Source organism: Halichoeres trimaculatus, unplaced genomic scaffold (genome assembly GCF_033239565.1).
Source record: "Halichoeres trimaculatus isolate MK-OKI-2021-1 unplaced genomic scaffold, fHalTri1.1 fHalTri1_scaffold_4, whole genome shotgun sequence".
Lineage (NCBI taxonomy): Eukaryota > Metazoa > Chordata > Actinopteri > Labriformes > Labridae > Halichoeres > Halichoeres trimaculatus.
The window spans coordinates 5,759,086-5,783,675 of NW_027437182.1; the positions used below are offsets into that span (position 1 = coordinate 5,759,086).

The following is a 24,590-nucleotide window of genomic DNA, read 5'->3' on the forward strand; positions in this document are numbered from 1 at the left end:
ATAATTTTCAACACTGTCAGGTAAGAAATTATCGTACCAACTTGCAATTAACACCAAATTGTAGCAGACAGCCTGCTGAAAGAGAGTATAACATTAAAGTAGGACTTAAGTGTTGTTGGAACCCCAAATTCACACATACTGCATGTGGACTGTGGTCTGTCAGCGCCACCCAACACACTTTCTTTGAGCTCCGTTTCCACCAAGCTGTCCGGTTTGGATCAGTACAGTTTGGAATAGGTTGGATCGGTTAAGCCTGATCCTTTTTCTGTGTCCACAGCCGACAGTACCCTCTCTTGGTCGGCAGCGTGTAGGCTGGATGCCAATAGCCAGGTCAGTTATGTAATAGAGTGATGCCATAGCAGTGCCACACAGTGTACCTCGCTAATAAATCTAACGAAGAAGAAAAGGGCATAGTAAAAAAAGAGCAATGATGGGAGACATCCAGCAATTTGTCTTTTTTGTGATTGACATGTGGTTCTATAGCTGTGTTTCCACCAAGCAGACCTGTTCAGTTCGGTTTTGTGGTGTTTCCACTGACTTATCCTGGGACAGATCCCCAAATAACCAAGACGAGCCATCCCACTTTTTGGGACCCTCTCGTATGGGTGCCAGACTGAACCGATCCGCTCTCAGAAGGTGGAGCTACAACTCTGCAGACCGTTGATTGGTCAAAAGAATCGTCACTTACCCCGGCAGCGGCTGTATTTCTCTTGGCGGCACACAGACTTCTCTGAAACAAAGTTTGATTGTTCTTTGTATCAAAGAGCTACATGCCAATCACAGAGGATGAAATGCTGCATGTCTTCCATCTATGCTCTTTGTTTACTGTGTCGCGTTTTTCTTCTTCGCTGGATTTATTAGCGGGGTTAACTGTCCCGCTGCCAAGGTGTCACACTATTGTTTAACAGCTGGGGCTTGCGGCATCCAGCTTACACACTGCCTACCATGAGAGGGCACAGTTTGCTGTGGAAATGCAAACGGGATCAGGCTTAACTGTACCAAACCCTACTGAACCAAACCAGACTGCTTGGTGGAAACGCGGCTTATGTTACAAAGCACAATCAAGCTTTGTTTCAGAGAAGGTTGCGAGCCAGGAAAGGTACAGCAGCGCACAGGAAGTGACAATTCTTTCGACATACCAACAAATTGCAGTGTTGTAGCTCCACCTTCTGGGTTGGATCGGTTTAGTCTGGCACCCCAACAGGATGGTCCCAAAAATGGGACAGTTCATCTCAGCTATTTGGGGATCTGTTCCTGGGATTAGTCAGTGGAAATGCCACAAAACGTGTACCGTACCAAGACAAACCGCTTGGTGGAAACGGGGCTTTAGCACGCATCAACTTTAAAGAACAAGAAAGCAGACACAAAAACAGCACCATGCTCTGGCTCCTGATCGTAAAAATCATCCTTGCATATCAAAACCACGTCACTTACCTAACACACTTACCCAATGGGGAAGCACAAAATCCCTGAATGACCTCGAAGTGAACTGTAAGGTAAGGAAAGGTAAAGTGCCTGTTGTTTACATTTTTTTACTTTTATATACACGTGGTTCTCCACGACATTGACTGACCATTGCGTGCACAGAGTATGTGTAAATTCAGGGTAAAGAAATGAAAGCATCTCTAAACTCCAGATGTCCAGCACCGACTGTAATTAAGTATGGACGACAAGCCTCTATCTCCTCCCATTTTAAAAAGTGAAGCCAAAATACCACAGTTACTAGCACTGTCATGCTTTAAAATTGTTTAATAAAATTGTTTATCTACACAGAGCTGCAACTTATGCCAGAGACAAACACGTTTGTTATCACTATCCCGGTCACAACTTGAAAATCCCCAAAAAGCATTTCCTTTGTTCTGGTTCATTTTATTCGGGATTAGACATTTATTAACAAAATGAACATCAGGCTGCATTAAGGAGGATTTAAAACCTGCAGCTGCATCCATAAACTCAGAAGGAAAATATTTACTTAAGGAATAAATCAACTGAGAAGTCGGGTCATTTCCCATCTGGTTTAAAAAGCTTGAACTTGCACTGTTATAGTCTCCCCCTGCTGGCTGTTTGAGATATTGCATATTTAACACATTTCGGCATTGTCTTCACTTTTGAAACTTCAAAAACCATGTCCCAATCCAGATTAGACCCAGACTTGTGCTCTTCCTGTATTATGTAATATCTGATCATATGGAAAGCGTGAACACATGGGGTACTGATCCGAATCCCATCCGGACATCCTGCATCTTGAAAACCCAACAGCCATTGTCCAAAAGCACTGCTCCATTAACTACCGCCATAATTCTAGCTTGATTACAACAATTTTGTTTTGGATGGTTATTTAACTACATGAGGGGAATACCACAGTTTTTATTAGGAGGGGGGTCGGCGCACACTCATCTGCACGTTCCTCTGGAGAGCAGAAAGAGGGATGGTCTGATTCTGATTATCGGACACTACTCGCTCTTTGGGCTCACAGCACAATGGACTGATTAGTACACATCTGGACATGAAAAAAAAAGAGAAAGTGCATCTTGAAAGTTTGCTGTAAATCTGCTTACATATTTGGCTGAAGTAGTTTTATGGGCTCGTATAGTAAAACGCTTTTAGTGCATTTTTACAGCAAAAAGCCGTATAGGTTTTATACGGTTATCTTCATTAGGGTTTCAATCAAATGATGGGTTCAGGTTTTTATGTTTCTGATCATAAAATGGCACAAACCATATTCTTCTAAGAGAGATATTGAAGTCTGTGTCCGGGCTTTGCTACAAAATGTAATTCATTTGTTCACAGTGTTGATTCATGATCTTGTCAGGACACCAGCATCTTGACTTTTTTAGTTTCCTTGGAAGTGGAAGAAAACATCTGGTCGAAGCATTGCTATCCCAAGGTGCTGGCTGATGGCAAAGCCAGCAAGAAGGAAGAGGGAAAGGGAATCCAGTGCAAATGCTCCCTCCTTGGAGGAAAGTGCCTTTGATGAAGAAAGGGAGGAAAGTTTGACCTGCTGCCGCAGACACAGACAGACCTCCATTGCGCAAAAAGCTGCAGTTTGCATGCACAGATAAATGAACGCTCTTTATTTGCAACACTCTTCGTTGCAGCTGGAAGGAGTTTTCCTGTCACTTCAGCCTAAGTGAATTACTCATTGTTTGGACATTGTGGCTGTTCACTGTAACTGTCTTTCAGGTTAAGAAACCTTCTGTGCTCCACCTGGGATTACAGGCAGGAACTCCTCCATCTTCTTGCAGCATTCCCCCTCGTTCCCTAAACTGGAAACCATATGGACTGCCTCCCCGTCCAGGCTGAGCCGAGGGAGGCTGCAAACGTCTGGAGGAGGATGCTGGGGTTGGGGTTGGAGGATGGGAGGAACTCAGGGACCCACAGAGCTCTGTTTGTTCTGGGTTAATGGGTTAACCTGGATCGGGAGCGGTGGAAGTGTGTTAAAGCCGGTTTGTTTGGAAAAACCGATGCAGGAGATAAAAAGAAAAGAAGGTGTCTTTCCAGAGGGGGGACACGGTGGTGTTTGGATTCAGTTTCAAGAGAAACAAAGAGGGGTTATTTCCAACTATAATCAGTACCAGAGCTAAAGTATTTTATGAGGAACACTACAGGAGTTTATGCATTTAATAAATCTGCGTTTGCTTAAACCCCATCAGATGGAGCTGAAGTAAAATCTCAAACCATCAATTTATTTGGATGCTGCCCAACCTGTAAACCAACTTTGAGTTTCATACCCTCAGAACGGCAAAGATTGAAGTCACATGGGGTTCTGTATGATAATCACTGGTGACTACACTCAAGTAAAAAGGTAGCAAATGAGAGGGACTTTAGGTAATTATTCTGGAGTCTGGTCAAATAAAACTATGACTGGGATGTGAGGCATTTTTTCCAAAATCAGCCCATGTTCCTTGAAGACTATTTGTTCATTTGAACTTTTTAACCCTGGGCTTTTTCCTTAAACTTGCATCACTTTACAAAAAGGCTGCTCTTTTAATGGAGCCATACATTTCGTGATGAACCCAGGTGTAAAGGTACTGTTCATTTTTTATACCTACCAGCTTCACCAAAGATGTATAGTATGTTTGACTTTCTAAAGCTTTCTTTAACAGGAATAAAATGTCAGGACTTCAATACTTAAATTAAATAAGTAGGAAGTGTAAGTCTTTAATATGAAAATTGTTATTTTTTTCTGTTTGTTAACCAGTAACTTTTAAAGGGTCTGTGAGGACTATCTAGAAAGCTAGTGTTTACCTGGGATGAAAACTCCATTTCCCATGAACACTTGCACCCACTGTTATGAGGACATGATTCTTACTAAGGCGTGAGTTTGTTTTGGAGATCAGACCTCCAAGACAACTTTTTACCAGATACAATGGGACATGCTAAGGTATTTATTAACAGTCATGTAGAGCTATTGTTTGAAATGTGACAGCAAGGAAACTTGTAAACTCAGTTTGTAGCGTAGTTTAGTAGCTGACTAAATTTAGCGCTACTTACAGCTCGGTGCTCTGAGACGTGAATCCTGGTTATGTCCTGCCAGTCAACTACCAACTCTAACGTAACTTCACTCTTCATTTTATTGATAGACTCTCAAGTTTGAACAGACCACTGCAGAATAACTGCTGACTGTGGGTTGGAATGAACATTAGCACTAACAGTTTAGCCCCTGTGTTGGCCTTTAGCTCGGGCTGTATCACTCTCCTGTTTCTCTTTCTTCTGCTCTTCTGTCTTTTTTCTTTTTGACAGTCCCGCTCCAGTGTCCACCATTACTCCAAGTTAAGTTGTTATCATCAGAGAAAATACAAACAGCCAGTGTGGTGTTGTCATGGGGACTACACGCTGTCAATCAATCCAGCCCTTTCTGATAGCGAAGCTGAGAATTAACATTCAGAGGCCCTGTTTACATGACCTGTTTCATCTGAAAACGCTAAAACACAGTGAAAAAAAATTGTGTTTACACAGGAACGCGGAGGGACTGAAAACACTGTAGTGAGCATGCCAGGCCTGCAGGTGGCGCTATAACTGTCTTGCCCAGAAGCAGCTTTTGGGAGATCTCCACCGAAGTAGAGTTGGGCCAATTATCTGGTGTAGTGGGGAATACTAAGAGCCGAAGTGGAGCAACAGATACACATTTTGTTGAAAGACAGTCAGAAGATTCAGCAGATTGAGCAGCACAAGCACGGCACTGCAGTTTTTGACGTTGTAACAATGGTACTGTTGTCCTGTTGTATGCGCTCCAGCGAAGAGGAGTGTGATGTCAGTGTTTCCACTGAAAACGTCGGCTTACTGTTTACACGCCAAAAACATCACACTCTGGAGGCTATTTTCAAAAGTTTGCGTTTTAGGCCGGCTGAAATGCCGTTTCCGTGTTTCCAGGCTAAAACGCAACAAAACTTTTGCGTTTCACTCTAAAACCGTTGTCGTGTGAACAGCCCCAGAATTAAACAGTTGTCTCATTTAAAGTTTTGGATTATGATCGGGCATATATCTAGAAGTGAGACTTTTCAAGATCACTTTGGTCCTATTGACACGACAACAGTTTTACGAAGAAACGCATAAGTATTGTTGTGTTTCAGCCTTGTATTTACACTGAAACAGCCTATTAGCCAACACAAAACACAAACTTTTGAAAACGGCCTCCAGAGTGGATTTTTTTTTTTTTCTGAAACGCTGCCGCCACTGTTGGCGAGTAAACAGTAAACTAAGCGTTTTCAGTGGAAACACTGACGTCATGCTCCGTGTTGTTTTGATCGTCATGGCCTACCATGCTGTGCTTGATCTGCTAAATCTACTGACTGTCTTTCAACAAAATGTGCATCTGTTGCTCCACTTCTGCACTTGGCATTCACCAATACACCAGACGATCGGCTCAACTCTACTTCAGTGGAGAGCTACCAAAAGCTGCTTCTGGACAAGTTGACGGTTATAGCACCAACTACAGGCCTGGCATGCTTACTACCGCATTTTCAGTCCCTCAGTGTTTATGTGTAAACACTTTTTTTTTTCACTGTATTTAAGTGCTTTCGGATGAAACGCCTTAGTAAGTCCGCTAGTTGCTAGTTATCTAATTACTCCACATCCACATTTTATGAGTTTTTTTTTCCCCTCAGAAGTACCACTGCAGAACTTAGTCATGCATTAGCAACAAACAGTATCCCACCAATTGGCAGAGCTGTGTCACTTTTAACATTACTTCCTCCTTGGTTTCACCGAAACAGATTTTCAAGGCATTAATTTCATGTAAGTTTCACTACAAACCTCCATTAATTTGAAACCACAACTGCATAAGATGAATCCTGAATGTATATAGTACACGCCAATTAGTAGATTTTATCTCCTTTGGGTCTTTCCCTAAGGGTAGCTTTATTTCAATGTTGCAACATCCCAGAATGCATTGCATGTGAAGCTCTCTCTTAAAAAGAGTCAGACTTGTATATATCTACCCCATATGATATTTTTCTTTAAATTTCTGATTTTTTCTGTTTCTTATACTTAATTTGAGCCTATTTTTGTAAGTATGGCCTATTTGTAACAGTAATGGAAGCCAACTTGTCCAGACTGCAAAGTGTTTTACTGTTTCTATTTATACTCATGACTAAAATAAGAACACCTGGTCTGACTTCTCCACAAAGAAATTATGCATTAGTGAGCTTAAGGTTGATTGTTAAGAAGAATTAAACTTTAAGCACTAAAATACAGCCTGATACATGTTGCCCAATGCTGGATAACTCAGTCATGCCAGAACAACAGTGCCCTGAGCTGCAGCACCTGGCAGATTTGCTTGTCAGCAAACAACATGAGGCTGCACCAGCTGATCTTTCTATTTTCTCTGGCATTGTTTCAGTCTGTGTGTACTCTGTGTTTGTCTCACATATCTAAGTGCGGCTTTGCATGTAAGCTCATGCAGAGTTTCCAAACAGGACATGCAGCTTTTGTCTAAGAATAGCTTTTTTTTGGCTAATAATACAGCAGTCGAAGCAGACAAAGGGCATCGATGATCACCAGCCAAAGCTCTGTGCGTGATGTCACGAGTGTGTAAGTGGTGAAACCCAACACCACCAGCTGGTAGGAGTTGTGTTAGGGTGAATACGGGTCCCCTTGCATCAGTGCAAGTCAAGGCACATAGCAGAAACCACCGCCTGGAGGTAAAGCAGCGCGGAGCTGGATCTGCACTCTGAGACACTCTGATTCTGTGACTACCACACGTCCGAGCGAGTTCAAGCTGCAGCTCCCTGACGAGCTTCTCTGCAATCCGACTTTGTGTGTGAAACCGCTGCGCGTCTCCACTTTGGATTGAACGACCCCGGTCATTGCGCGCCGCAGAGCGCAGAGAATCCAAAAGGAGCTCAGGTCAGACCCGAGTCAGGAGAGATCTCTCCTCCGGACTGCGATACCATGAGGAAAATCTGAGGCTGCACAACTCTTCCGTCCGATTTACGCGTCCTTTGGCTGCTGTCAAAGACTTAGCCCATGTGCAGGTATCTTCGTGAGTGTGATTCTGTTTTCACCCAGATCTCTGCTGCCTGGACAAATGCATACAAATGCATTTAGGAGCTCAACGGACAAGGAGTGGACACGTTTCCGCGGCAGCGACGTAAGTGGACAAACTCACCTCTGTGTGTAAAAAGCTACCTGTGTTAGTGTTTGGTTAGATACCAGCGCCATTGATGATTCTTTTCTCATATGAATGAAAAGTGGCTGACTTACATCTACTCCAGTTGTTTGGCAGATTTCCCTGACAGGGGCGCCAATTGACTTCACAAAGATCCTGCAAACTAGTGCAGTCCTGTTATCAATGAGCTGCAGCTGAATTGTCTGATACTCCAGGATCTACTCATTCGATCTGTGGCATTTTTACCCTGCATGTAAACCACACTCCTGCAGCACAACAGCTCATATGAACTCTGCACATTGCACTTCTCCATGGGTGCATGTGTTTTAACTTTTGAACATTTTACAGTCAGCTCCTTTTCTATCCTCGGTTGATCTTGATAAATGTAGCTGACAGTTCTGCAGCAGTGAGTGCACAGGTCTTGGCTTTGAACTCGCCATATGAACATGCAGCCTGGAGTCTCCAACATTATAATGTGAATACCATCTGGCCGTCTGCTGAATCCCCTCTCTTTTTATTTATCCTTTACTCACATAGCCATGATAAGCTGGGAAATAAACACTTGAGAACACAGAGGAGGGGCGGATAAGACTTGGAAATAATGATGCTTATTCAGCACGTCAGTTATAAATCATCGTTACTTTGTATGATGATAGAAACATAAGAGAGACTGTCAAATGCTCATTATTGAGCTAATTGATCATGTGCTGTAGCAGCTTTTTGGCTTCGGATGATTTAAATAGTGCCTTAAAGCTAAACATTCCTCATGGACGTGTTTATTATTGACATCCTGCATGCAGGTTTTGTTGTCCTGTTCCCAGCTGGGGCTGCAGAGCTGCAGAGATGTGCATGCCTCTGTAGGCCACTTAGCAGGAAATGTATTTTCTTCTATCAGAAGTGAGTCCAAGTTGTCTGTGCTCTATTACGAATCCCTTCCAGATAAGATCTAAAAAGAGCTGAGCTCTCAATGCTTCCTGTTGTTCCCCGCTGACAGTGTTTGCTGGATGGAAACAAAGTGGACCTGAAATCCCAAGAGGTCCTTTTTTTTCCCCCTTGTTTTTGTCCTCGAGAGAGAAAATGAGAGCCTTATGGGAGAGCTGAGTTGACTGGGAACAAGTGTGGCCTCCCTTGAATGCATGGTGAGAGTTAGTGTGTATGCATCAGTGGTTAACCGGCTCCTGAGCTCCAGACAATCACCCACTGTTGCAGGAGTTGCTGCTCCTTTGCTGCCAGTGGCTGGATTGTATAGCTGCTGAAGAAGCTCATACGTTGTATCCTCTACTTTCTCTTCTCAAGAGCAGCTACAAGTTTGCACATTAATTTCATGGATGATACAAGACTTCCAGGAAGTGGAGATGTTGGAGGAGGGGGTGTGGACGAATGACTGCTGAAAATGTGAAATGTATGGCAGCTCAATGGGGCAGATAATCCAGCCCAAACTTTATGGCCTCCATACTGGAAATGTTGACTTAACTAAACTTTCAATCAGTGTAGAAACCAGCAAAGAGGTGAAAAGCCTTAAGCCTGTGAGCAAACAGCTCACCTGTCTTATAAACCAGCCACGCTCCAATTGTGCAAATGCAAATGTAATGCATGCACTGCTCTTAGGATGAGACTTTTGAGGGGTATCTTGGCTGTTGGAGCTGGTCTTACTCGAGGTTCCCCAGTCTGTTGGCTTCATTTATAACACCACAGGTTGGCACATGCTTTTTCTTATCTTCTGACTCTGTGTTGAGTTTGTGTTTGGAATTGAAATGAGCTGTTTGAATGATTAATGTGATGGGCCAAGTGGTGCCCCTCAGCCTTTAAGACAGTTTGGGTTTTTCGCTGAGGTAAGCTGAGTATTAAGTGAATAACTGTTGGTATCAGGGGTGAGCATTGAATTAGAGGTGAAGGCGGCAATCTTCAATGTATCATAGCTTTACATTTAAGTCACCTGAGGTTTGGCTGTTAAATTTGCAGCGTCGACTTTGACTGGGAACTCCTATGTCAGCCTGTAGTAGGCTAATGTTTGATACTTACCTGGGTTTTAGTCAGGTTGCTAACTAAAGTTAGCTCTACTAAACCAAGCTAGCTGTTTCAGAGAGTGTTTTAAAAGCTAAGTTTTGCCTTTGGAACTGATTTGTCCAGGTTTTTAACTGGTTTGAAATCACCTGGTCTGTGTCAAAAATCAGGAATTCTTCATCAAAAAAAGCATGCAGGGTCAAACAAGCTAGCTGCCAGCCAGATTCCCTGTATCCAACACAAATGAGAAGAAGCTCTTCTTAACCAAGTGTACAAACAAAAGTTGTCTCCTTAACTGAGTGCTACAATGAACAGAGACAGATGAATGAAATTAGCATTTTTCTGTGATATTGCATCTATATTACTCTGAGGATGCAGATATTCAGCTGAAGGAGTGTGAATATGAGTCTTCCACACTCAGAAACTTAAGGTTTCCATGTAGTCTATCTCTGCTCTTTGTGAAGGGTCTTAATCCCCTATCATTTGGCCTCTTACCATGGTTCGTTTCCATGTAACCCAGCCTATGAGTCTCTTTAAACACAGCAGAGTTGGACTTTTTAGCTATAGGGCCAAAAAGGTCAGATTATTTGACTCCCGATTCCAAGATGATTTTTTTCATGATATGTTTTGCGGATACTGATCTGATACTGATACTGATGCACTGATATGAAAATTTTGGCCGATACCGATATCCAATATGGATTTTGGTAAAAAAAAATAAACAAATACAACTTGAGAGTATGTGCTGAGGTAGTTCAGAGAGAACGTGGCGCAATCGTGAGAAAAGACGACCATGGAGAGGATCAAAGGATGATAACAATATTATTTGGGTCTTGAAAGATTGTTCAAGATGCTCTGAAAATGCCGGCAGCTTATGAGTAAATATCAGCTGATGACAGTATCATATCGACCAACATCAGCCGATACCGATATTGATATCGATATATCATGCATCCCTAACTGATTCCTTTCTTTTGATAATACTTTATTTAGTGATTCTGCAGAAAATGATGAATCATACTTCTTGTATTAAAGTGAACCCTGTTGGTACCTCCTCGAGGAACACTCACTTTACAAATACTGCAAGACGCTGTTTTGCTATCATTGCTTTCTAAAAAGAAGTAGTTCCACACAACAGACATGTTTGCAACGTGGTTTGATTTACAGCAGCCGTAAAGCGTGACGGTGCTGAAAACACGTGAAAACTGTATTGGTCCTGATTCACGTAACAAAATCTGATGCTATCCAATCCTTCAAAGTTAGCCATATCTGGCGCCATATCTGAAATGAGTATTATGATTGTCCCCTTCATTCCCTTCCAACTGTGAAGCTTGTTTCTAGTGTAATTAGTCACTAATGAGAACAACACAAAGTTGTCTTTGCTCCTTAATCATTCATTTCACACACAATTGAAGTTCTTAACAGCAGTGTTTCACCAGTAGATGATGGGTTAATCAACAGACCTCAACCTGAACACACTCAGGATACATTAGAAAACACACAAGAGACTTTGAAGACTATGGCCAGGTGGTAAGACATGGTAGGGGGAGATATGTTGACTTATGTTGTGTGAACTGGTCCTTTAATAATGAAAACTGTAAACTGAAAATGGGAAAAAAATGTAATCAGGTGGTAGGTTGGGCTTATCTTACCTGTAAGCTTGATGTTCTTGGTGAAGACTGATGAGACTGATTATGATGAGACTACATCCTGCGCACCTTCTCCACACCGGAGCCTGGCTGAAAGTATTTTAACCCGTCTGTGTGAGTGAGTGTATCCGGCCCTTTTAACATCTGCAGGTCCCCCTGCAACAGGAAAAGGGCAAACCAATAAAGACCTGTGGAAGTTTACTCACAGCCCTTTGTCTGCTCGCCGTCTTGTGGACTGAGTCAATCTTTACTCTGGTCTGTAGTGACCTCTTGACTCCAGTCACCCTCCTGAGGGAGCACAAACATGCAGCACGCTTGGCTCGGTGACAGAGACGAAGCATCCCAACATGACATGTTGATCTTGGGAGTTATATTTAGAGTTCTTTTTATTCACCAGTTGCTTGGGGTAGTTTGGAAATGAATGACAGCGGGTGAATTTCAGGCTTGGCAACAGAGGAGCATCTGGTAAGCAATTAAAAGCTGGAAACAAGTTTTTCGCCAGTAGTCATTTGAGCACGAGGGAAGACACTTCAACATTTCATAATGAAGTAATTATGCTAAGGACACAGGTGTTGAAGCTGGACCGCGGCCAGTACTGTAGGAGCAGATATTGGCTGTGTATCAGCTACTTATTCACATCCAGGAATGTTTGGGCTGAGATGGAGAAGCGAAACATGCAAGAACAGAACACCTGATTAGCAAGAAAGTCAGATTTTCCCATTGAGAGAAGCAACAATGTGTGTATGTGGGTGTTGGACCGGGTATTAACACGAGAAGTCTTCTGCAATTATCACAAGATGTCATATTTTACATGACAGATTTGCTTCACTCACTCCAAAAGTCTTGGCAAACTGACCTCCTTTATGTGCCTAAAAAAACAGTGTCAGGTTATGTATTGGAGTTTTCCTTCTGTTTTGATCTCCAATCCAGTTAAAGTGAGCTACATTTCCACCAATGGGGCTTCAAACAGTGGAGGTTAGATAAATGCGCAAGGGTCAAGCTCTATAAACCTCAATTTTCTGAAGAATGACTGTGTGGAGTAAGAGTTCTTCAACCACTGTTGGGTTTTTTCTGGAAGCAGAAACAGTCTCTTTATTGTCAACAGGAGGGATGAAATGGGATCAGGTCAGTCAAGGTGACTCCCATTGGGTTTGTTTGGACGGCCATAAACATGGGAGGACATTTCAGGGTACAGAAAAGTCAATGTAAGCTTTGTGTATAGCTTCTACCTTTAACTAGGATCAGGAATAAATGATGTTTTCTTTCTTCCACCAAAAGTCAAACATTTGAGACTCGTTTGGGTAGATCAGTGGCGCTGCATGCTTGGTCACTAATGGATTTCTGGTTTGCAGAATAATACATGGAAACAGAAAAGTGGGAACGTCTCTGCTCACAAAGCTGCCCCTTGACTGACATTAATGATGACCTCTAGAAAAGAGTTTCCCTTTCCTTGTGAGAATTGTAAACAGAACCTAAGTGACTTTTCTCCCTTTTGCCAAACCACACGGACCACTCTCCGCTCGCCGCTCGGTCTTCTCCTCACTTTTTGAATGAACCATTGTTAAGGATCCAAGCTAATTTAGAGGAGAGAACGGCGAGATCTGTTTCTGCTGGAATGATTCATTGCAGAGGGGAGTTTTAAAGTTGTGATTATTTATAGTCCTGACATGACACCCACTCCCCACATAGTGGTATTTCCCTTAGTCAACAGAGCAGTGTTTGGGGAGCTTTGTCTTGCTTTCAGCAGCCTTTTCCATGAACTGCAGGGACTGGAGAGCGTGTCATAGTGAGCTGTCACTTACACTGGGATTTACCTCGGGACTTAAGAAAGAAACTCTTGACAGTGGTGGCTTTGTGTGCTGAATATAATATCTAAAAGTTTGAACTTTTTAAACTAAATCAAACAATTAGGAAAGGTAACGCCATTAAAAAAAATGACCAACAGAAGATTAAGGTACAAGGATACTTTAACACTGCAAAAAAATTAAATCTTATGAGTGATTTTGTCTTATTTTCAATCGAAAATGTCTTCTTAGACTTAATACTAGCCACATTCACCTGACCGGTCCAGGAAATGGCTTGTTTCAAGTTAATTCAAGACAAAAATGAGGTCTGAATTGCTTGTTACAAGTTACAAGTAAGCAAATTTCTCTTGTTCGATTGGCAGATTTTTTTTAAATGTTACATGACCAGGCATGGGCCTTACATCGACTAGTCTGCTGTAGCTATCTTAGCTTAGCAGTTAGATAACGTTTCCCATGAAAACTCTGATTCAGGATTTTCAGCTTGAAGTTTTACTGAAGAACTAACTTCATAAAGAAATGTACATTAGTCTCTCTCAGGAGATTCATATTCAGTACATTCGAAATGGTATAAATCACCTTATTTACCAAAATAACAAAATAGCGGAAGCTTGACGCTAACATATATGGGAAACTGCATTGATATGCTAGCAGTTAGCATACATCAGTATAACTTCAGCTTCAGCTTCAGAATAGAATTTGAACTTTCATCACAGAAACACATCACATCAACTCTTTGTAAAAAATCCTGAGAATTTCAAATGTCAAAACCTAACAGGCTAATGAAAGGCTGACTTCGTAACTACGGAAAGCTTCCAAACAACTTAAATCATTGCTATAACCACTTAGAGACACTAAATGGCCGACTTGAATTATTAATGTATTACAACACAGTACATCAATGTCACATTGTGTGCAATTTTTACCTGTCTCTGTATAATTATGCCCAGAAATATCCAGACTCAGGGACCACAGGAATTGATAAGGGAATCAATAAAGAATCAGATCGATAAGCAGAATTGATAAGGGCATTGCTATTGACAAAATCTTATTAATTCCCCATGTGACACATATTAAGTATAACAAGACATTTTTTTTACTTTGAATAAAACAAAAACACTTGATAAGATTTCAGTTTTTTGCAGTGTACCTCTTGATCTGATGTCATTGTTGATTTGTAGAAGCAGCAACCTGAGCATGTTTGGTAGTAGTAAATGTGTGGAGGAACCTCAAAATAGCCTGGACAGGGAGAGTGCAGGACAGTCAGGCAGAGGAAAAGCACTGAATCAGCATCAGATGGCCTTAGTCAAAACTCCAACTGTGAATATTATGTCTTTTACTTTGTTTTTTTTTCTTCTTGGTCTACTTTTAAACCCTGCCAGCTTTTAAGCAGAACCAGTTACCCATTGGCTTTATAGACGTCTGTTTTATCCTCTTGCAACAGATGAATCATTGTCATCATTTATCCCCCCTTCTTGTTTTCCCCCCGTTGCTTTTTCCTGCGTGGGGTTTTGTCTATGTTCCCGGCTGAGGAATGTCGCACCAGCCTCTCGATGGGTAACAGGTGACAGAAACAGCTCATAGTGTTTCTACTTAGAGTCAATTCCCTTCCATCCCTCCCTTTCTTCCTCGTTGTCTTTCTCTTGCTAATGTCTCCTCCGGGAAAACAAACATGGCTGACTGTCTGTGTCTTAAACAGGGCCATATGAACACCGGTAGCCTCTGTGCTGGGTTAATCTAGTCTCAAACGGCTGTTAAAGAGAGCTGTTTATGGTACAGTCTCATCACACTCACGTAACAATCCCTGAAGGCTTAAGGTGTGACAGCAGCCTGTGATTGATGGTCCTCTTTCTGGCAGTATTATGTAACTGCATATTAACATAGCAGGACTACTGTCTCCTGGAGTCTTTTTGCACCATCGCACTGTGCTGAAAATCATCCCACTAGAAGCCACTTCACCTTGTGTCAGCAGCTGTTACCATGTACAGGGCTGTCCATGTGATTGATTTGGTTCAAAGGTACAGAGTTGGCTTTGAAGCTGTACATGATAAATGCTCTGTAAAGTATGTAGCAGGTTAAAGTTTGAGGGGGTAAAACATTACAATGGAAGCGGTAGGAAGCAAATCGTAAAATGTGGTTATAGTCAAGTTAGGATGCAAACTTTGTGCCAATTAAAAACCATTAATCAATTACCTACACTGCCAAGATTATTAGTTTTTACAAGCTGAAATACACTTGACTTTTCATCTACTGCTGGTTTATCTTGCCTAAAAAAATGGCATTTTGTGGAGATGAGGAGCACCATCACTCTTTGTATTATCATAACAACAAGCACAGTCGTTAATTGTGTTTATTTTATTACTAATACTGACATTGTACTTAAATTTGACATCTAAATAAAGAAAATTTCAAGCAATATGTGAATGCACTGTCACCTGAGTTCCTTAACTGATTCACACGCTCAGTGTTGATTGTCTGGCTCCATGGTGGGCAGTGCCACCTAGAGGTGGGGTCAATGAGGGTCAAAGGATTAAACAGTCCAGAAATACTCAACAGTGCAAGTAGCACAAGTCCTCATGTCTGTCTGTTTTATCACTACTGTTTTTAAATGAGAATCTTCTATCATTAGTCAATCAAAACCTGATTTTTAACTGTATAAATTTAGCTTTATAACATTTCTAAAGCAGTGGCAACAGGAATAATGGTGTCATTTGTTTGTAGAGTTTAGGAATTAATTCTTTTTAATCAAAAGCTTTGGGAATAAAGTGCAAGGCAGAGTGCTGTTTTCACAATATCAAGTCAAATGTAACACCTCTCTCTATTATTTTAAGTTTTTTCTTTCAATCTCCCTTCTGCAGCCAAAGCTAAAATGCCTGAATAAACACCATTAAATTGCTTCACACCAACTATGCCTTCGGGACTAAAAAACTCCCCTTAGTATCTGGAAATAATAAAACATGACACAAAAAGGGCTCCCTGCATGACGGTATTTTCAGACATTAAAATGTCAAAGTTGACTGCTTTTGTAAACACAGGGGTTAGGTTTCCTGTAAAGAGGCCCAGATTTCCTATTTTCTTTTTTATTACTGATTCCAATCCAATTTCTCATTTTGAATGATCACAGTCCATTTTTTTCTATTACACACATACTACTTTAGGTTTATTTTTGTTTTTGTAAACAATGTTTGAACGCCAAGCTATTAAGATACTGACTTTAATTTAGTTGATTAGACTTGGAAATGTATCTTACAGAATATTTTGTATTAGATATACTGGATATGGAACTTTTATGAATCAAGCTAACACATGGATACTTGTGGATGGTATCAGAGTGGAGGTAACATGGTGCATTCACGTGCACCTTGGATGTCTCGACACCTCAGTGGTTTTATATAAACTGTGGTTCGTAATTCAGAACTACTTTGAGTGTACTTTGTTGTGTCGACAACAATTATGAATGAAGCGGTATCACAAATCACTAGCTGCAAACTAAATTTGATTATGCGGAATACTGTTATCTGGACGCCAAAGTTTAGTTCAGTCAGCTATTTTTTTTAAAAATATGCCGTCAACTAAGGTTGTTCTGACGTGCTGTGGATTAGAAAATGACTTTTCCGATTACTCCGGAAGCACGTGAATGCACGTTAACGTTCACGGACCAGTTCCAAAGAAACGCCGCACAAGACTAGACTTGTCTTTTAACCGTTTTAGAGAAGAACTTGGTTCCTCGGTACAAGTACACCTGGCACCGTAAATTGTGAAATGAATGGGACCAGTCATGGTTAAAATAATAACTGGAATACGTACAGTGAGTTAAACTCAATTGGAAAGACTCCGAATGAAGACGAAGGTTGACCGTTATTCACGTCACACATCAGCTAAAAGCTAGTGAGCTAACGCTAGTTAGCAACGTTAGTCGAACTGAAATACTTCAGTTTGACTTTAGCGAACGTAAAAAAAAAGTCATGCCGAACACTTGTGTTAAAATAAGCGCACCCTCTTCCTTTCTGATGGCAATTTCGACCACAAAAATCGTCATGGAACTCAATTTGTAAATTGAAAGGAGTGACATTGACTGGCTTAACGTTTACCTGTAGGAGAGCGACCGTTGACGTTCTTTCACCAGCCGCATGAGACGCTGTAGCTGCAGCATTTGGCAGTTGGCAGCGCACAATTTATCCGTTTAACCAGGTTTTTCCAAAAAACACCTGTGAAGACCGCTTTTTCTTAGCCCCAGTTCACACAGCTTGTAAATGTTGCTACCAGTAGACAGTAAATCTTGAGTAACGACAGTTACGTCCGCGATACACAGGCACATTATAATCGTAAATGCTCTCGATTACGAATACGTATTGACCACTGTCAGAAAGTCTGTCCAACTTGTGTCTACCTTTGCTGGAACACAATTATTTTACACCATCTCAAAGTCAGAGTTAATGAACTTCCAGCCTTCAGAATACTAAATATAGTGCATGCTCCCTATTTCCCCCCTCAAATGTACCTTATTTTCTATATTATATACTATTTATCTAGATCCTTATACGTGATCCTGCTAATAGTGATATTTTCTGAGAATTGTCACATGCTATGACTGCATTTTCAGCATGGTCCATACATTAATAAGAGACTTTTATTTATTCATTGTTAATGTATTTTTATTTTCCCCACATGTAAACACTTAATTGTTCTCTAGCAAAAAGAACTAATCTGGTTTACTTTGTGTCTGTGTGTCCCTCTAGGTGGAACTTTATCCTTCTCCTGTCAGTATGCTCAGCAGCACTCTCTGCAGAAGACGACTACCTAGCTCACGGTAAGGGACTGACCTCAAACCCACAACTCATCGCGAACACTATGATCAATCTATTTACGCTTTATAAAAACACATTTTGCCCCATATTCAGATCAATTCATGTGAGTATTTAATGACTGGAAAGGAGAATGCCGGTGTCAGACTCAAACCTGACTTAAGGACCTGTTGGGCTGAAACAAGTCAGCAAAAATATCCACGAATAATTTCTTAGCTCCTTCATTTTTTACTTTCTTCTAAAACATGCCTGCTCTTGCACTCAAGGCCAGCAGGCTGGAGAAGCTTAAGTAGCCCCTGTCTCAACCTCTCCTCTTTTTCCTTCTTGGTGTTTTCTTTCGTGATTTCTGTTTGATTGTTGTTTAAACAAAGCAGTAAGGATATGGGAAGCTGAAGGTGGGAACAGCCCAGAAGAGGACTTGATGATAGAAAGCAGAGGCTTTTTTAAGACTTAGAACAAATTAGATTCATATGCACTTCTCTGGATATGACTTCCCTTTTTTCAATTCTATATGTAGTATTTTCATATTTATCTGTGCAAAAAAACAACAAAAGCAATATGAATTTATTTTAAGAGCCCAACTTACTCAGCAAAGACCACCTTCTTTGTATCATATGGTTTGTTAGAGTGTCACTTTTCCACTGTCAGAAATATTACACAGTGTCAACGAGCTTAATTGAGCACAGAAAAAGCAAACTGCCCTGAGGTGTCATCCCCTCATTTTACCGCCCTCTTTCTTTGCATTGTCATCTTCCTACATATCTAAAGTTGATAAATCCACTACATGCAGGATCAATCCATCATAGTGAGAGGAGGAGGAATGCACAGAGTGCTAGAGCAGCTTGTCTTCACATATGAGACAGGTTAATTGGAATCTATGCTGACATTACCTCAGGCTCAGAGTGTCAAGGATATCCCAGTGCATGCTGAGATCAGCATGCAGAGATTGTCTACTGACGTGAGATGAAGGACTAAAAAGCAAAACCATCTCCTGGATGTTGACTGTGTGTCTTATTTCTATTAACTGCACGTTCTTGAGTTATTCTCTTGCTGCAGATTGATTGAAAAGTCTTAGTAGACAGGTGCCTTGCATAAAAGTTTGGTGTTATCCTTTTCTAGTCTCCCCACTCATCTGGCACACAGCTGGCTCTCTGGTGCTTATTTCAAGTGAAAAACAAAATCACCAGTACCTTCATGGGGAGACTGTATAACGTCTGACCAGTGACTTTTTTCTGTGAGCTTCGGGAAGAGGAGATTATGCAATGCACCACATGTTTTGCTGAGGAAAGTAATGACACATCTTTTCTGATTTAATGTTAACAGCTACGCAGGAGTACTAAACTTATTTCCTTTCCTTGTCAGATACACCTAATGGTGGTTTGAGCAACTGGATGCACATTCCTGTGACCAAAAGTAGAAGCATTTTACATTTTCATTGCTCCAACAGCTACAAGATAATCAGGATTAATTTAAAGTTTTGTCAGGAGATCAAAAATATCATATTTTAATGTCAATTATTTGAATTATTTAGAGATTTTTTTTTTTTTACTCTTTATCAATCCAGTTCTTTTTATGTTCAGTTTTCTTAAGTATGTATCTCTGAACAGGAAATAGAGGCTGAAAAAGAAAAGTAGATTTTAGATAGATAGATAGATAGATAGATAGATAGATAGATAGATAAAATACTTTATCTTTATTTATTATTTATTATTATTATTATATATAAATTTTACATAAATAAACATAAATTTATTATAAATATATACATAAATAAATTAATAAATAAATCAATTATATAAAGTTATATATAAATAATAAAAAACGTATAAATTATTTTTTTTGTTTCTTTATTTTTTTTAAATTTATTATTTGTTATTATTTATTTATAATTTATTTATTATCTTTATTCATTTATTTATTTATTACTTTATTATCTTCATTTAGGACCTGAGCCTGGCATTTTTTTATTTTTATTGTAGTTTTATTTTTTTATCTCAAACTTAAAAAAAAGAAAACAAAAGGAAAGAAATAGATAAACAACAACAACCAAATCCAACAAGTTTTTGAGATAACATTTGTTATGATTTGGTGCTATACAAATAAAGATTGATTGATTGATTGATTGCTTTCACTGGTACATGGGAGAAAACTGCTCAGGAGTCTGATTACTTGTCACCCACTTCTTCCTACTTTATGTTAATGCATGTCTTTCATTACTCTTTCATTGCATTTGCACAAACCGTCATCCAGTCCACTAAGTTTAGTACAAGCACACAACTTTGGTCATCATTAAAAATGTTTCATCAAACTTGACAAATCATGTAACTTTAACTTCATGTATGCACACTGCAACTTCTGACAGTTTTCTCAAAAGTGCCCTAAGATAAAGCCAGAACCTGATTGTCTTTAGTGCCCATCTCTCCAAAGCCATGCTCCATAGACTTTTGTGAACCTTACCTCTGTCTCCTCTCTTCTTTAGGAGTGGATATCCTCTCTCGATTGGGCCTTACAGCTCAAGGCAGGAGAGACTATCAAGACGAGAGGACAAACTCACATTGGACTGCTCACACCACAGTTCCCTCACCTTTGAATCCTCCTGTTTCTGGATACGGGGCATTACTCGACTCAAACTCCCTCTATGAGGCTCCGGCAGGCGGTCTTTTCCCGCCTGAGATTGGTGAGGAGTTTTCTGTTGTGGTTAGCCTAAGCTCCTGGAGAGCAAACAATGCTTTTCTTTTTAGTGTCAAAGACGGAATGGACAGGCTGCGTTTTGGCATTCAGCTGCTGCCACGCAGAGTGGTGGTTTACACTGCAGAGAAAGCCCCCATCTACTTCACCTACAACTGGCAGGATGGGCGTCAGCACCCGTTTGCTGTGGGTGTTCATGCTCGCTCAGTGTCCTTTTTCGCAGAGTGTGGGGGAGTGCGACAGTGGGAGCAAACCTTGGGGAGATCTCAGACACTGGGGGATTCTGGGGGTCTCTTTACTTTGGGGAGGATGAACTCCAAAGCTGCACCTTTCCACGGTCGAGTTTGCCAACTAGACATCTATCCCTCTGCCCAAGCTGCCGCCCACTACTGCAACTACCTGAAAGCACAGTGTCGGCTGGCCGACACTTACCGGTTGCCTTTGTCAAACCCTGGTTTGGAAATCGAGGCAAATGACCCTCCGTCTAACCCCCTGACGTCGTCGCCTGTTGGAGTAGCAGCTACCCATCATACCCCCATGAAAACCACAGAAACTCTCAAAATGTCCCAAAGTAGTTCATTCAAACAGTTTTCAACTATGAGCCCGTCAGAACAAACCCATTTGGGGGATGAAAGCCAAAGTTCCACATTGGAATCCTTTACCCACTCTATCACTTCCACACTTCAGCCTGACAACCCCACTGCCACCATCCTGAGTGGGCCCGCAGGTTTGGATCTCAACTATAGCACCTCTAGATCTACTCTCACCACTATGGAAAATGTCTCGGCCAAAGGGAGGAACCTCCAGGGAGATACTGATCACTCTGAAAACAGCACAGAGGAGGAAAGCAGCTCGGGGAGCCTCCAGACTCCAGGGGCCACCCTACCAGGCCTGATTACCCCGGTCAGGCAAAGTCATGTGAAGGAAGGACTCAGGAACAACTCCATCACCGACTCCAGAGACTCTCGCTTGGCACTCCAACAGAATCATCAGTTCCTGGAGACTAACGTAAGAGCCAATGGAACCACTTTATATCGTGAGAACCAGGTGGACAGCTCGGAACAACATGATCTGGATGGCAGCTATGATAATGTAGACTTGGGAGGATATGATTATGGATACGAGGACCCAGATTTCTTCTATGAATATGAGGATGGTTTCCGTGGCCCCAAGGGAGAGACTGGTCCTGCGGTAAGTGATTTGACTTATGAATTACAAGCAGAGCTATGAATGTATATGACACAACTGAGACACAGCAGGTAGCTGCACAAGATCATGAGGAAAATGTCAAAGAAGTCAATCAAAGCTAGGCCTGTCACGGTAATCAATAAATCGATTAACCGAACGATAAATAAAAACGTCCTCGGTAAGTTTGCCAGCCTTGATAAACTGACACATGCATGCATGTTTGTTTTCCTCCTCTCTTTCGACCAAAGAGGCTGAATGAGAAGACGGCTCACTACGTCTATCTTTTCTAACATCGGGGTGCATAGGTTCTATCGCGGATTTAGTGGATTTATAGCGGAGTGAGCATCTGTCAAAAATGCAATCTTTGGGGTGAAGACGGGGCTGCTTGCACGTACACACGGAGAGAGCTGAAGCGAGCGTCCTGAGGGGTAAGGAGGAAACACGCTAGCACGAAAGATACGGTTCTTAAGCTGCCTGCCACAGTCCCAGTGGGAATATTTTGTTTTTATCAGAATGAACAAAGTGTGAGCTCATGAACACCAACGAGCTGATATGTCGCATTTGCTTGAAAATAGTGGCGACGAAGAAGAAGAGGGAGGTGCAGCGGAGCCTTGTTCTTTGACAATCCGCTCTTACTGAGGCTTTTGGTCTGCAAAGTAAATAGAAATAAAAGCGCCAAATGGTGGGCGTTCAAAGACAGATACATTACCAAAGAAATGCAGCCCTTCAATATGGTTGAAAGCCAGAAATGTTAAAAATGTTTGACAGACAGTACGGATTTACTGGGAAAAAGTACATGTTACAAACAATTCAGGAACTGTATAAACTCCCTTTTATTTAGGCTATAGTTTTTATTGTTTTTTTTTTGGAGTTTTGTTTTTTTCTTTAGAGACAAGGTCTATGTTTTATTGTTTTTGATTAGTATTAATTATTTTCATTGACATGTATTTTTTTCTAAAAGAGAGTCCATTTCATTTTCATTGTATTTTTTTTCCTCTTTCTTGTTTGTTAAATTTATTATATTTTTTGTTTAATTTATTTTATTTAAAAGATCCTGACCTTTTAATCACAGGTAAATACTCTTAAGAAATTAAAGTTTCTTGCTTTTGATATGGTTTACTCACTTTATTATCCCATTTATCATAATTACATCAATGAAAAAATTGAAAAAAAAAAATCAAAATAATATTGACAATAATATCGTTTATCGGCAATGATATTTTGGAAAATTATCGTCTAGCAAAATTTATTATCGTGACAGGCCTAATCAAAGCTCTTTTATGGCCACAGATTGAATCCTGAATCAGAGCCCTTTGTTACATACACCCATAAGTTTATGGAAAATGTCCTGACAAGAGCATATAGTGATTTAAAGGTGATGGCATGTCCAAGCACTGTTAGTTTTTCATGTATCTACAGGTTGTTAAAATAACACGCCTTCTGTCGCTGAAACGCTGCCAGCTGCTCTTGCTCTCAAGTTTGAAGGAAAGTTATCTCGCGGTTTGGAGGTATACCTTGGCAAAAGAAATTATCTGTCCATCCAGCTGGATGATGTAAGCAGGCTGTCAAGTTAGCTGTACCTCTCAACATGATTTTATAGCATAGATCCTCAGGCATTGCTTTTGTTTCCATGTGTGAAATACGTTGCGTCTTCCTCTCTGATGTGTTTGAACTCAGGAGTTTACATAATGATCTAGGATTTCTGAACTCATCTCCAAGTTTCCATGAACAACCTAAGCTGAACAGCTCAGATCTGCAAGTGCTGCACAGCTTTACCAGCTGAAGTACACTGTACTGAAGAGTTGAATGTGTGATACAGCCCAAACCACAGGCCCCTGTGGTATTAACTTAGCAAAAATATTTAGTAAATTAGCCTGCATGCTTGTTTTTTAAACCTTACAGCTGTTTGTTTGCCATGTCTACCCAGAGCTCTTTGTTGCTGTCATGTTTTGAATGCACGGTCAGCTCAAGGTCAACAGCTCACTCAGAGTCATTGCCTCTTGGTTTGAACTTGAAAAATGTCTGGTTTTCTTCCTCAGGGGAAATAGTTCAGTTAGACAGAGACAGTGGCCTGCTGCATACTTCTCCTGATCCCATTAGATGCCCCATGAACAACAATCTCTGAAGTAGTTTTTTTAAATACTCACATACTCTGCATTTTAAGGAATAAAATTTGCCTTTTGAGATTTCTTTTATTCCTCTGTCTGCAACTTGGCTGAGCTTAGATTATTTTCAGTCCCGCTTCGCGTCGGGGTCCTGCATCACCCTGTCGGTGTTTATTTCTCTATAGTGACCGGCTCGCTCTACATTATCCCTTACATAAAAAGAATTCAATTTAACAAATGTATTCTTCAGTCAATAACCTTGGAATGCTGTGTTCATGTCCAGCATGGAAAATCTCCTACTCTCCCACTTTCTCACAGTCACAAGGATGCATTTAGGTACCTAAACATGGTACCTTTTGGTTTTACATGAATCGATACCCGGTACTTTTGACAGAATTCGGTCAGGTACCTAATTCGGTACCCAACCCTACTGCTAACTGTGGGTTGGAATGGATATTATCACATACAGCTTAACACGTGTTCTAGCCTTTAGCTTCACTTTTCCATGTAGCATGTCCTGCTCTTCGGTCCTTTTTCTGTCTGATGGTCCATCTCCAGTGTCAACCACCACTTCAAAATTAATCCAGGGAATCTTTTTCAGTAGAGAAAAACACAGATCTCTCCTGTCACCAAAGGACACCAAACTTTGTCATGGAGATCTTGTTTTAAAGTGTGGACCACGATCAGGCGTTAATCTGAATTTTACAAGGTCACTTAAAAGTCTTCACAGTCCCTTTAAT

At 40.9% G+C, this 24,590-nt stretch overlaps 1 protein-coding gene across 1 annotated transcript in view; it reads left to right on the forward strand.

Annotated features, from left to right (window-relative positions):
* The first annotated feature begins 7,185 nt into the window (after positions 1-7,185).
* col24a1 (collagen type XXIV alpha 1 chain) overlaps positions 7,186-24,590 on the forward strand; it is an 89,207-nt gene continuing 71,802 nt past the window's right edge. Inside the window, exons 1-3 of the mRNA XM_074668805.1 lie at positions 7,186-7,591; positions 17,804-17,874; positions 20,349-21,748. Coding sequence (XP_074524906.1) covers positions 7,539-7,591; positions 17,804-17,874; positions 20,349-21,748 — 1,524 coding nt within the window. The 5' untranslated portion in view covers positions 7,186-7,538. The remainder of the gene's footprint in view (positions 7,592-17,803; positions 17,875-20,348; positions 21,749-24,590) is intronic.